Source organism: Phaenicophaeus curvirostris, chromosome 7, assembly GCF_032191515.1.
Source record: "Phaenicophaeus curvirostris isolate KB17595 chromosome 7, BPBGC_Pcur_1.0, whole genome shotgun sequence".
In the NCBI taxonomy this organism is placed as follows: Eukaryota; Metazoa; Chordata; class Aves; order Cuculiformes; family Cuculidae; genus Phaenicophaeus; species Phaenicophaeus curvirostris.
This window is the reverse complement of record NC_091398.1, coordinates 13462380-13476455: the sequence shown is the minus strand read 5'-3', so window position 1 is coordinate 13476455 and position 14076 is coordinate 13462380. Positions and strand designations below refer to the sequence as shown.

At 37.8% G+C, this 14076-nt stretch overlaps 1 protein-coding gene across 1 annotated transcript in view; it reads right to left on the bottom strand.

Annotated features, from left to right (window-relative positions):
• BMPR2 (bone morphogenetic protein receptor type 2) overlaps nucleotides 1–14076 on the bottom strand; it is a 114182-nt gene that overhangs the window by 13453 nt on the left and 86653 nt on the right. The window contains exons 4-10 of the mRNA XM_069860821.1: nucleotides 13532–13642; nucleotides 12978–13069; nucleotides 10719–10949; nucleotides 6713–6827; nucleotides 4941–5101; nucleotides 3110–3257; nucleotides 1990–2126 (exon numbers count right to left, since the gene is read on the bottom strand). Coding sequence (XP_069716922.1) covers nucleotides 1990–2126; nucleotides 3110–3257; nucleotides 4941–5101; nucleotides 6713–6827; nucleotides 10719–10949; nucleotides 12978–13069; nucleotides 13532–13642 — 995 coding nt within the window. The remainder of the gene's footprint in view (nucleotides 1–1989; nucleotides 2127–3109; nucleotides 3258–4940; nucleotides 5102–6712; nucleotides 6828–10718; nucleotides 10950–12977; nucleotides 13070–13531; nucleotides 13643–14076) is intronic.

The following is a 14076-nucleotide window of genomic DNA, read 5'->3' as shown; positions in this document are numbered from 1 at the left end:
CACATTATTTTAGGCACATCATCTGCTCAGATAGCTGATTTATACTGTGAAAAACAATACTGCTAATCCAGGTCTGTATCATAACACATAAGTTCAAGAAGCAGACTCAGACTGCATAGGTAATTGTAAATTTAGCTTTCCACGACATGTTGAGTTCCTTAATTACGTGACCTAAAAAATAAAACATTGCTTTTTATTTGTATTTCTCAAATGAAAATGGCAAATACATGTCTCTAACAGATGAGTTTGCATGAAAGTGTTATGATCCAACATATCAACATAGCTTTAAACGGACAGAAGTGTTTTATCCCATGCATTAGATACAGGAGGTTAGGACCTGGGTCTAGGGTAAGGTTATCTGCAGCTTAGTTTTCTACAATCTCCCCTAGAGTGCTCATTCAGATGTTATCCTAGATTGTTCTAGGTTGTGCAGGTTGTTTAATACCCATGAAAGATGTACAGATTGTTTAATTAGCCTTCTTTTCTCTTAAAGCAATAGTGCAGATCTGTCCTTAGAGCTGGACTCAACCTGTCATCATCATTATTACTATTATGCTGAATTTTTGAAAAAAAATTAAATAAAATTAGTGATAACACAAACATCGTGTCAGGCAGTTTAAATATGGGGATCATTACCAGCTCAGTGTTTAATCATGTTGGAGTCTACCAGCTTGTTAGAACATAATTAACATTTAAAACAGTAGTCAGCAAAACAAAACAAACCTTCTTGAACTGTTTTAGTTATAAATGTCTTCACAAACAGCTGTCAAGCTTGGTTCTTCCAACACTGCATTTGCCAACAAGGCTGTAGTTAAAACAGTCGCTGCTTGATTTCCTATATAATTTGGGTGTGGAATCCCCGCTCTCCCCTGACTGGCTGGCCAAAACTGTTCAGTAAAAGAACTGCTCTATGAAGCACTTGACTCAGTTACAACATGTTTTACAACAGCATTAATACTGGAGGCTACGCTCCTCTCTGAAAATGGTTTTATGCATATTTACAAGTACCAGCATAGATGAGGCCTTGGGCTCTCCATGATCTGCCCAGTGGCTACGTACTTATCAACTAGCTGTCTCTGAAGATCAAAGGGCATAATTTTGGTAAGGAAATAATTAGAAGCATCTTCTAAAATAAGAGTCAAATATGTCATTTGCAATCAAGCTGTTTTAGCTTAAATAAGTCACTGTGTACCAGGTAGAACCCAGTAACTGCATTTCATTTTGCTTGCAGTAAAAGGCAAACAACCCCCAGTAAGCTGAGCAGATTCACATTACCTCACCTTTGCTGCAGATGAAAGCAAGCACACAGACTCTTACCAGAGTTCAGCTGTCTTGCCGTAACTTGTTGGCCTGCAGCAGCAAGCAAGGCTCTAAGCCATAGCCATACTAATTCAAAACAACAAACAACAGTACTATGTTTATAGTCTTGAAAATAAAAATTGCAGATCAAATCAAGCCATATAAAATTTCTGATGCAAATATAATGAAACGATTGCTACAAGCTGTATCTTCCGCAAATTCTGAGAACTATATAACTTCAGAAAAAAATTATTATAATGTCTATAGATTTCAGTTTTGGAAGAGTATATTTACATTTTTGCCAACTATTCTAGGGTATTATTAGTTCATAAGATGTCAAAAGTTAGAAAATGCCCTATGTTTCTCATTAAGCATACAGAGAACATACGGGCACTTCATACCTAATACTACAACTATTGTCTAACAATTAATACAACCGGTTATCCTCTGTGTATCACACTTCAGCATCTGATAATGATAGTATTTTCCTTACAAGAAATCTAGCTTTCATGTCAATAGCTTTTTAAAAACTGAATTCAATATTTACCAGCCCAGAAAGAAGCAGCTCCCATTCCTTAAATGATAACAAAATTGTTTTTTAAAAAAAACATATTGAAAAGTTGCTTTTAAGAAGTTATTAGACCCCATGGCTGGTTAAATGATAGTTTCTTTGACAATATTCTATCTCACCAGGCTGTTCTCCTTCCATGCTTCTGGGAATTTTGGTCTTTGCTTCTCTCTAGACACCAAGACTTGCATATCTTCAAAAGTGGGATGGTTTCCGACTTCTGTCTGGAAAGCCATCTGGTACTCTGGCACAGATTCCCCTGTTAGCAAAAGAAAGAAAGAAAAAAAAAGTAATCACAGATTAAAAGACAGAACAAGGTCTTCCAGGTGATGAAAGGTAGTATCAAAGTTAATGTCTATTGAGATGTACTCCACCTTCCCCCAAAGCCTAACATCACAGAAAAAGAGTTGAATTAACTGCAGAAGAATTCAGCATTGTTCAGCAGCCTCTCAAAGGATAGCATCTTCAGACTTTCCTGGTTGAGTGGCATGTTCAGAATGTCTTAGAGCCTGAGGATGACACCTAATTTCTGTGAAACGTCACTGACTGAATATATTTGTGTACTTCCATTTGTGCGGAAGCCCAGCGAGATTACAAGTCTCTGCATATAAAGTGCAGCTGTTTGACTACAGAGAGAATACTGCATGTTAGATTAACCCTATATGCTCCGTCTTAGAAAGAAGACAGTAGTTATGACACAACCTCACAGTCACTGTGTTAAATTTTAAAAGTCTACTTCCTCTTGTTTTACGTTACAAGTAGGGAGGATTTCCCTGAATTTTCAGTGTCACTATTCATAAATAAATGTATGACTGACTAAAGGCTACATTAAACCACAGCACTTTACTGTTCATTCTTTCATGAGGAGAGTCTGAAAGACACCTCAGGCACATATTATCAGTCCTAAGAACTGAAATTACTGTCTTTGCCATCAGCCCAACTCTATAAATTGTTGTAAACTCTGAATAATAATAATAATAATAATTCTTAAATTGCACTTGCCATGAGTTCTGCAAACCACTTAAATAGGTAATTTAAGGTCTTTCAGCACAAACCGTGCTTCACACCCTCGCACACTGTACTGACAACAATCGTCTTGAACGCTAGATGGCACTGACTTAATGGCAAAAACAACTGAGAAAATTCTTTCCTTTCTCCACATAAAAAAACAATGGCCAGGGAGCAGCTTGGGGGCTGGTACCACTTCCTAATACTACTGTTTTTTCCAGTTCTTTTATTTACCTGGGAAGAGGTCTGTACATCTCATAAATATCTCCCAGTAGATAAGGCCAAGTGCATACATATCTACTTGTTTCAAAGCAGATTCACAGTCCCTCAAGTTCACTGCTCCTTCAAGCACTTCTGGGGCCATATAGCGGATCGTACCAACCTGGAAAAACATAAAATTAAAGATTTGAAACAGGAAGCAATTTCCAAATATGGCTTATTTCTTTAATACCATACTCAGTTTGATATTTTCTATAGTTAAGAGAAAATGGAGTTCTCTTCTAATCAACGTCCTCAGCTTCGAAATTCAGCTTAGGAGCTCATAATAAATACCTTCTCCTTACTCTGTCACTTTTTTGTATGTATTAAACCAAAGTAATTTTGTCCCTTACTCAGTGTTCTCATATGCAATATGATGTAACAGAAGTGTTACTTATTGAAGAGAATGCTGCTAAACAAGGAATTTGTTCTCTGTTCCTGGACTGCCAGCAAGGCTCTCAGCCAACGGTTACTAACAGCCTTGGAAGATATTCATTCATTTCCACTAGGAAACACGTGAGATTAGAGCAATCACTCATTGGTACCTGTAGGACAGCATTTTGTCACAGGACTGTTCCATATCCCTGTGATAAACAGTGTTTTCTCTGTTTCTTTGTTCAAAAAGGGGAGATCTAAAAAGAGGACCTGTGCACAAGGTATTATTAATGGAGCACTTGCTTTCAAAAGGAAGGTGATTAGCACTGCCGATCACATTCTTTGAATGAAATGGAAAGGTTTTCTGTAAAAGCACAACGCAAATAAATATCCTGAACCACCGTGGACTTTCACTCTTTGTTTTAAATAGTCTCACTGTACTTCAGTAACCTATATTCAGGTGTCAGTGGATTTATGCTTCTATAAAACAAGAAAAAAACAACAGAAAAATCACAGTATCATAAAAAAGAAAGCTTAAGAAACTGGTTTCTTCCACTCAAAATCCATTCTAACCCACTCCTAGCAGATGTTTTCCCAATCTGTTCCTTAAATTCATAAAATGATACCAATTCCATATAGCCTTCCTCAGCAGTCTATTCCAGACCTTGGCTGCCTCCTACAGATTAGAAAGATTTCTGCATAACTAACCTAAATTTTCCCTCCTGCAACATAATCCCATTACCTCTTGCTCTATCCACACGGAACATAGTTTATTCCTTTCTCTTTGTAGCAGCTGTTTACATAAAGACCTGTCTCTGTCTTTATTTCCCTAAACAACCCTCACTGTTTCATATTTCCCATAAAGCACTCTTTCAAGCATCCCCTGTTACTTTGTCCCTGCTTCTTACTCAGCTGGTCCATGTCTTCCTACCTGCACCTACTCTCCCAGATAAATCCACTTAAATAAAGACCAGGGAACTTCAGATGACACAGAGGAGTGGTGGTAGGATGCAGAAGGCGGTATGTCACCATTCTAGAAAAATTAATACCAAAGCCACCAAAGAATGTTTGGTCTTCAGTCAATGCTCGTAGCAGAAGATTGAAGGGACCTACAATGCACCACGACAAACGACAAGGCAACCAGAACTACTTTGTGTCTTCTCACATCTCACAGAGAAAGCTCCAGTCTCTGAGGCTGCTAGTCTATCACCTTTCAAAATACCAGGTTCATTTTCGAGTGTTTTGAGAATAAAACCGGTTTCTTTCTACCAAGGTTTCAGCCACTTCTCACCCATATTTCAGCAATTCCCCCCTACAGGAATTGCACCACCTTAAAATTCTCCTTGTAATAACAGAAACAACTATTTCTCAGCATTACTTCCATACCAATTTGTCTTCCTTTATACACTGATTTATCTCCATTTATACTTACCTCACTAATGGCTGCATTATCTTCTTCACCCGGACGTACCAATCTGTTTCCAGTTAACTTCATGGAGAGTCCAAAATCGCTAATTACACATGTTCCATCATTCTTTACCAGAACGTTGCGGCTGTTCAAGTCACGATGGGATATTGCAGGTTTGTAATGGTCTATTTGGACATATGGAAGTGCTTGTTATTATTTGAGCAGTTCTACTGTTTGGCAAAATGAAGAACCTCGTTATGTCTGCTCAGCTATTATAAACAGAAAATCGACTTATCTTTTAGAAAGCTAACGTTTTTGCTTCTTTATAATGAGCTCCACAGTGCACTATCTATAGAAAACTGGGATTCAGAGTTTCACTCTATCTATACATTAGGCTACTGCTATATACAGTTTCAGTGTTTGCCAATAAGCTTCTTTCCACGGGATATTTCAGGATGATTTTGGCAGGGGAGGCATTGTGTTTTTAAGCACAGATCTGCTGCCACAGCCCTGACAGCCATTCCAAATGCTCTCTCTCATATCCACACTCCTGTGTCAAATATGGTACCAACTATTTACATTATGATTGGAATTGGTGCTTATTCAGAAGATACGTAGATAACAATATTCCAGAGAGTCTGAACATGTTCCTCTTACAAAGGATCTGATCTTTTCCAAAGAATAACCTCAGATGTTCCTAATTTATACGCAATTTATTTTGTTAGTAAAGCAGCCAGCACTGTATAACCAATTTTACTGTGGAATTTATTCTACTCCATGAGTTCCTTCCTAGCATTCATACACCAGCCCACAGCTGTCTCTTCTTCAGGATGGAAGGTTTACACCTTTTCTGGCTGCTAATGGACACACCTGTCTGCACATTTCGAAATGTTGAAGTTAAGGTGATAGCTGCAGTTTCAATGGCACACAGGAATACCGATTTAGGTATTTTCAGCCTTGCACTTTTAACAGCATCTTCAGTTGTTAATTCTTTGCTAGAGTTTATATTTAACATCTCAGATATGTAGTTTGGAATTTTAATTCAAACATTAGGACCTTAATGTAGAATTAACGTTACCACACTTTTATTTACTGCCAAAAAGCTAACACTTCAGTGCCAGGCCATATTCTGTAGCCTGATACATCACAGATCTCAGAATATCTGCTTTATAATCATGATACTTCAGCTGCTGAAATACTGGCTGAAGCATGCAAGCAGAGATACAAAAATATAAATCAACATGTTGTCACATATGATGCTCTAACAGGACACTACAAGTCCAGCAGTATCCTTTGCACACAATGAAGACCAGGCCCACATCCCTAGACACAAATCAAGAGATACATAAATAAAACTACAGTGGGGTTAGAAGATTTAATTATTTCTCTTTGTGTATACAGTTCACACACAAACTAAAAACTGCTTTGGTGACTTGTGTCTGAACTGCAAAAACAAACAGAACACCCCATCTGTTTGCTTTCTGTTAGACAGACTTCCAGCGCTTCAGGTCTTCGGTAATCTGTTGCCATGACACAGCAGCAGTGCACAACTCTGCCTCCTCCTCTTGCCTTTCTCTCGGCCTCTGCTGGCTTTTACTCCACGTTTTCGTACAAGCATCACAGATGCAGCCCGTAAGGCAGGATCGTTCAGAAGGACTCAACATATCAGAAGTTCCAAGTTCAGAATTCATTCATCGTTTCCTACTCACCATCCTGTCACATAATAAAAACAAAGGCAGGAATCCACTACCTGAGTCGACTATCTTGAACATCAAAGCAGCCCCTCCTGGCCTTACCTCCTCGAGGTAGCTCCGTGTGCAGGTACGCCAAGCCCCTAGTTATAGAGTGTGCCAAACGACAGGAGCTCACCCAGTCACTTGTGTGGAGACTCAAATATTTGCACAAAGAACCCTAAAAAAACACCCAAACATAAATACTGGATTAAAACCACTGTCCAGTTGAAAAACTCAAAATCTTTAGGAAAGTCAGTTTTATCCATTGCTCCTCAAAGGTGTAATCCTACAAGTGCTTCTGTGTTTACTCAGATGTTCTAAAACACAAGACTGGACAAAAGTTTCATTAATTTCTAGTGCTGTCATTTGGTTTATATAAAGAAATAGAACAGAAAATTTATCACAAGATAACAGGGGCTGCCTCTAGGAATAAAGATATTAATTATAAAACAAAAGCATAGCATGCACTTGATTTATTCCTCTGAAGAAGTCTTGCGGAACAACAAAAGATGAAAGTTAACTGTGGACAAAATAGCCTGGGTTACTAAACCGTCCAGTCTGGGAACAACTACTGCTTGGAAAAGAACACTCAGCATCTCTCACTGGCATATCCTCTGCTATAATTTATTCATATATCAAAACTAAAAAATAAAACCCAATGGCAATTCAGAATAGGAGCTAGTCCACACGCACTGAAGAAACAGGAAAAAAGAACATCATGTTCCCCTTTTCTAGAAAGAGATGTTAAATGTGAAAAATGAGGAATTTTTTAGTAATTTGTAGTGGAATGTCCAAGAAAATGAGAAGGCTGTCAATTAAAATACTGAGATACTGTATAAACTGAGACTACTCTCCGAAATAAGAGCCAGATCCTGCAAACTATGACACTATGAGCAGTTTTTATGCACGCAGTTCCCAATGACAATATGCTCAGTTTAAACAAATTAAATCCACATGCATGACGAACAAGTCGTCCAGCTGTCTCTGCATACATATTAAAATATAATGTTTATTTATGACTACAAACTATCCTGGTTTTGCCTATATATATCTGTCACCTTAAAGATGCACCAATGTGTAACATCTTATCACAGCTGCAACTAAAACACTTTCTTGCAAAATTAGTTACGTAACATTTGGTTGGAAAAACTCCGGTGTGTGCCATCTGAGTCCATTCGGAGTGGACATGCAGCTATGTAACATATGCACAGTTCAGACAGAAATACATAGATATGATAACTTAAAATGACTGAAGCATTAGACTCTTTTTTTAATCCAACACCAAAACTAAAACCAAGTTCTTGACACATCTCATGAGAATTACAGAAATCTTACAGCTTTCCAGACTCAGCCTGTGCAGAGCAAGGAACCCATGAATAGATAACCTCCTCAGTGAAAACACAGACCAAACGTCACTCATTCAGGTTCACCTGAGATTTTTTTTTCACTGTTATATGAACTTCAAATAGATTCTGCTAATTAAAAAAAAATCTGAGGATCCACCTAGAAATGAGTTAAAGAAGTCTTATTGTTTAAAGTTTTTCAAAAAATACAAACACTCTTATTAGCCTTTCATTGCCAGAAACTTGGGTGCAATAATGGATTTTCTTGGCTTAGTGAGTTGAGATACTAGCCTGTCCAGGCCTGTGGTCATGGTGCATCTGGGAATTCTTCACTTTATCAAAAGTCATAATCACTTTATAAAACTAGTGTTTGTCTTGTAACAATCATAAGATCCTACCAGGCATTTTACAACACTTTTTCAATTTTTGTAAAAAGACACAAATGTCTGACTACTGGGGGGACAATCCTGTGGCTGTTATGGCTTTCCTCCTATGTCATCCCTTGCAATTTACTCACTGCCTACTCACCTGCCACACCTCAGAGAACCATCAGAACAGCATGACTGATAAATACATTTATTTCTCCTTTTATTACTTGCTCACCTACTTTCTTTGGTCTGAAGACATGTTTAGATAATAACACAACTTTGGTCAAACCCATCTGTCTTACTGAGGCAACACCGGGAACAGTTTTTTTGTGGGAACATGTGCTGGTTTGCGTGTTCCTGTTTCCAAGAAGGAAAGTATTTTGAGGGAGAACGATGTTTTGGATGGGAAGTATTACATGTGCACATCTCGTATGGCTTACTCCTTATTGAAATAAGATTGAAGGCTCCCATTTGAACACTGCAATTCCCTTTTAGCAGGGCTGCCACAGCAGGGTTCCTTCTCTGCTGTGAGCTCCATGCAGCAGAACATCTGCTCATTCAATTAAGCATCACACTGGGTATTTAATACACTTGCTGTGCACTTTTTCCAATGAGTTCCAAACCACCAGTGGACTGATTTTAGACTAATCTTGCTGTTCTTAATACCATATTGAGAAAGAATCTGATAACATGATGTCATAAGCCTCATCTGTGCATTTAATCAGATCGTTAACAGATCCTGTTTATATAAGCAACACGACACAATTTCCAATCAAATTACATTTCAGCTGAAAATCCTTTCATTCAAGAAAACAGCAAAACCAGATCACCTGTTAAGACAGTTATGCTATGCCCTCCCAGGAGCAGAACACTTGCTTGATTTCACTTAACTCAATTAGTTGAAAATAAGCTTACTCTGCCAGAGCAGGCCAGAGCTGATGTGCTTTGCCACTCTCCACCTGGTACGGGCATGACTGAAGCTTTTTCTATGCTTGTTTCCAGCCTCTGCAATCTCTTTTAGATGCCCATCTCTTCATAAGGCTGGATGGGGCCTTGGGCAGACTGATCTAGTGGGAGGTGTTCCTGTCCATGGCAGGGGGGTTGGAACTAGATGATCTTTAAGGTCCCTTCCAACCCAAACCATTCTATGATTCTATAAGCTGACATGATCAAGTGTGTTCTCACTTAAAAGTTTCATTTAAGATACTCTTTATGTATTTGTGAAATGCAATGTTGCCTTACATCTGCATATATATTTAGATATTTCTATGCACATATACATTTAACTTCCAACACAAGCATACACGTAAATCCTAAAGCACCCTAAGACAGGCCAGCACTACTGCTATTTATTACTGTTCCGTTTCTTTTTGCTACTTAAATAACCAGCTTTTGCTCTACTGTCCCCATAACAAATCAGGCTTCAGCCATCACCTTCACACACTGAATGGAATACAATATGAGTTTGCTTGCTGGAGACCAAAACACTATTGAAAAAATATTTCTTTAAACAGTTAAACAGACCTTTCCCATACACGAGCAACCCCCCCAATAAATAGTGAAATGTAATTTTCTGCATTGTCATACATATATAACTTCCATATAAGTTACATCTTATAATTTCTCAGGAAAGCAATTCACATCTACATTGTCTATTTTTAAAACATTTTTGTTTCTATGTGTATATAAAAACATACAGAGCATCAGGAACTCAAATTTGAGGGATGCAAGCATTAAGTTAGCTAAAGAAATTTGAACATATACTTCTGGAAAGTCAGGCTGCCTTCTTAGGGCCTGTCATACACTATCAATATATAGTACAGCAAAATAAATACGGTATGCCAGAAAAAGCTTTAAAGAAGGTAATAAGATAAAAAGCCAACATGATTTACAGTACCACAAACTAGTTTGACAACAATATTGGATCTATAGTGTTTCATCGTAAAAACCTCCAGCATTTACAGCTACAGAGTGAGGTTGTAACTACCATAAGAGATATAATGTCCTAATACTAATAAGTTTTAAATTTATTAAATTATTTTTAATCAAAACCAACTCCTCACATTCTGTCCTTGAACACTGCACAGCTGACTAGAAAAACCTGCATCATAACCAAGAGCAAATACTACAGCTAAGAAATAGTAAGACTACGTTTGGTGGCACTAACTGGGAAATCTTAAAGGGCATTGCAATAAATCAGAGTAAGGTTCATTAAAATTGTAATTTATATGGATTATTTTTACATTACTGTGCAAGAGGAAGCAATGAAAACCAATGGCAAATACTAAAGTACATCCTTTTTATGTGGCTATTCTTGGGAATCTAAACCAATCCAATTGATTTCTTTGAAGCACTTACATTGGGGTAATATTCCATCACCAATAAATATTCCATACGGCCGTCTGCAGTAAATCTCTCATCCCCTACAATGAAGCGGGCGATGTTGTCATGTTCCATCAGCGGAATCCTGTAAATGTTTCTCTCATTGACAAAGTTCTGACGATTAGCAAAAGAAAATACTTTCACAGCAACTGGACGTTCATCTAGGGAGCCTTTATACACTGCTCCGTATCGTCCCCGGCCAATCAACTGCAAAAAAATGTATATAATTAATGCACTAAATAATAAATGAAGACAAAATCCAAATTTCCGCTCTAAAAAGAGTGTACACCAACTTTTCTACTGACTTAAAATATAAAAATAGTGAATACAGTGGATGTTTTGTGTTGAAAACTAAAATTAGAATGCTATCATAAAACCTGTTTTGGAGCTGGAAACCTCAGCATAGGCCAACTTACATCTCACTAAATAAAGATAGTCTAAATACCCAGTAAATATATCATAAATAATCTATGCAGCCATTTTATATACAGAATCAATAAAATCCATGTGCTTTGTGCTGCTAATTCTCTTATTAAACTTTTGCTTACTAAACATTTACAGCTTTTATAGGATCAATTTTAATTAACTCCAGAAATCACAGACATTAAGGTAAACATTTTAGATTTAAGATAGCTTTATAAGCTGTACCTTCTAGATTAGTAAAATCAACATATGCAGTTGTAGTGCAAAATAGATATCAAAAGAGGTAAACAGGTTTTAACAGAAAGGAACAATTAATTCCTATGAATCTTTATTCTAGCTCCGAATACGTTAGATAGGAAAGGCCATTCTGTGAAGACTATCTCCATGGCAACTGAAGAAAGATGCAATCTCTACTCTAAACCAAAACACAGGACCACCTTCAGGAAGAGTTCTCGTTTCTAAAGCTCAAAAAATCTAACTATATAAGAATTTAAGCATCTATTTAATTCAAATAATTTTCAGGAAGACCTAGACATAAAATTGTAAGGATCTCACAGACCAGTACCTTTTTACTTTTAAATATTTACAAATGGAGGAGGAATTGATTACTAAATAGAAGACATTACAAAAGCAATGATTCTTAAAGAGGATAAAACTGTCTAATGGGAAAGTTTTCAGCAATGAAGTATCATTTACAGACAGACTTTCCATTTCTCAGTCCTTCCATGTCAGTGCATTGCAAGTGGCATTAAGCCACTTCAAGGTACAAAACAGAATGTAATCACCCCATAGGGATATGAAAAGGCAAGTACAGGTTAGGACAATTTGGTTTGCAACACCCTATGACTGGGGGTGAGGAGTCGGCTCCTTATTATTTAATAAAGAACATAGAAGGCTCTAGCAGATCTATGAACCAAGTCCCTGCTTTTTCCAAGCCTGCCTATCAGTATGAGTAATTTCACCCAGGGCTCTGCACACTTCTACAATACACATCCTTATTCTCTTGTAAACTCTGCCTCAAGTACTTTGTTGCTGGCAGAAAGCACCCAAGCTCCTTTGCTGCCTAGGCTGCTGTCACCATTTGCCCAGCCCACACTGCAGGGGGACTACATGTGTGCAGCCTGTATCGCTAGGTGTGATTTCCAACGGGCAAAAAGGAGACCCGTACCACTCTGAATCCCTTGCTGTCATTCTACCGATTTGTTTCTGGCTAAAAGCTTTTAAAAATTCCTTAAGTTCTATCAAGCATACCAATCAAAAGCATAACATTTTGCAGTTTTCTGATGATGCATCTAAGCCCAAGCTGAGTAGAAAGTTCTGGTTGGCCTCTAGTTGCCATGGAAATAGAGAGAGTACCCCACTGTGAAAAATGACTATACATTAATGCACCACTACTGAACTATACTGCCCTACCTGCTGCAAATTCCACATGCCAACAGAGTTATTAAAGCATTTCGAATGACTATGGTAGGATACTGTACTTAAAGCAATCAGTGTCAGGCAAAGAGATGGATCTTACGATGTAATGCTGAAATACAACACATTCTCATTTCCCCCATTGCCTCCCAGTGTTTAGTATTTTCTTCTCAAGGTAGAACATGTACTTGCTAAAACCAACAATATTAGCAACAAAATCAGGCAAAATGTAACCACAGTAACTTTTTTCTCTTTTTTGTTTCTTCTTTAAATTGTGATTTACAACACTACAGAAGCACTGATGCTTTATTTCTGTAACTATACCTGGGAGGTGAAGTGACTACAAGTGATGCATTGAATAAAAATGAAGATGAAGAAACCCAGTTAAACATTTACCTCCAACAACTTCAGATTATCCAGATCCAAGGAGGGCTCTGATGTTGCTGCCTCCATCATGTTCATACTGTGCAAACCTTGTTTACGGTCTCCTGTGGAAGGGAGTGGGGAGGGAATCAGACAGTTTCCTTTGTTTTGTTATGCTACGAGTGAAAACAATACAACTTACCTGAGACCTGGCAGAAATGCTTACTGTAAGCAAGAGCATAAATAAAAAGGATTCCTGTAAAATCTTCTGGGAGTCAGAAAAATCAGCAACAAATGTGCTATCTCCTATACAACTATTTTGACAATTGAAGGTCACTGGCAATAACTATAAAGCATGTTTACAACCTAATTTAGTGTGTTGAGCAGAGGATTTGTTGAAGACAAATGGGTCCCACAATGGGACTTCTGGACTGTTATGAAGGATATCACCATAAAGTGCCAGAGAGGAGAAAGGGGAGCATTACGTACAAACATATAATAGGGCCTGGGGAGAACAGAAAACTTCAGTATAACTTTGAGAAATAATCAAAAGAACAATTAAAAAAAAAAGAATCATCAAACCCTACCTGCAAGTATCCTGTATCCAAAGAACAGAGCAGCAATCAAAACAGCCAGTACAGAAACAGATGCAAGGGCAATAACTATAGTCTCATCTCGATGAAAGGAGTGAGAAGAATCTGAAAGAGAACATGATGAAGATTCTTTAATTGTAAATTTGAAAGAATCACCACCATGAACCACGTAACTTATTACAACGAGGCAAAAAAAAACTGTACTCTGTATTGCAAGACATTGCACTGAACTCTCAAAACCTAGGGAAGGCAAAAGAGCTCATCGGCTCAAACACAGCTGAGTGGACATTCACTGGCAGCTTTCCCTTGCCACCACGAAGAGAGGCATCGACAAGGGGAAGCGAATCTTCTTTCTAGCTGGCAAAATTCAGCTCAACCATGCAAGGCCAAGCTGATGCATGCAGTCCTGCTCGGCTGTCTGTGCCTTATTCCGGTTTCCTGGTATGAATCAGGTTTGTAACCTTTCCAAGTTTTTTATTATTTTAACGAGAGTGAAAATCTCAAAGAAGTTTCCGAATAATGCTGCAAATATAATGAAT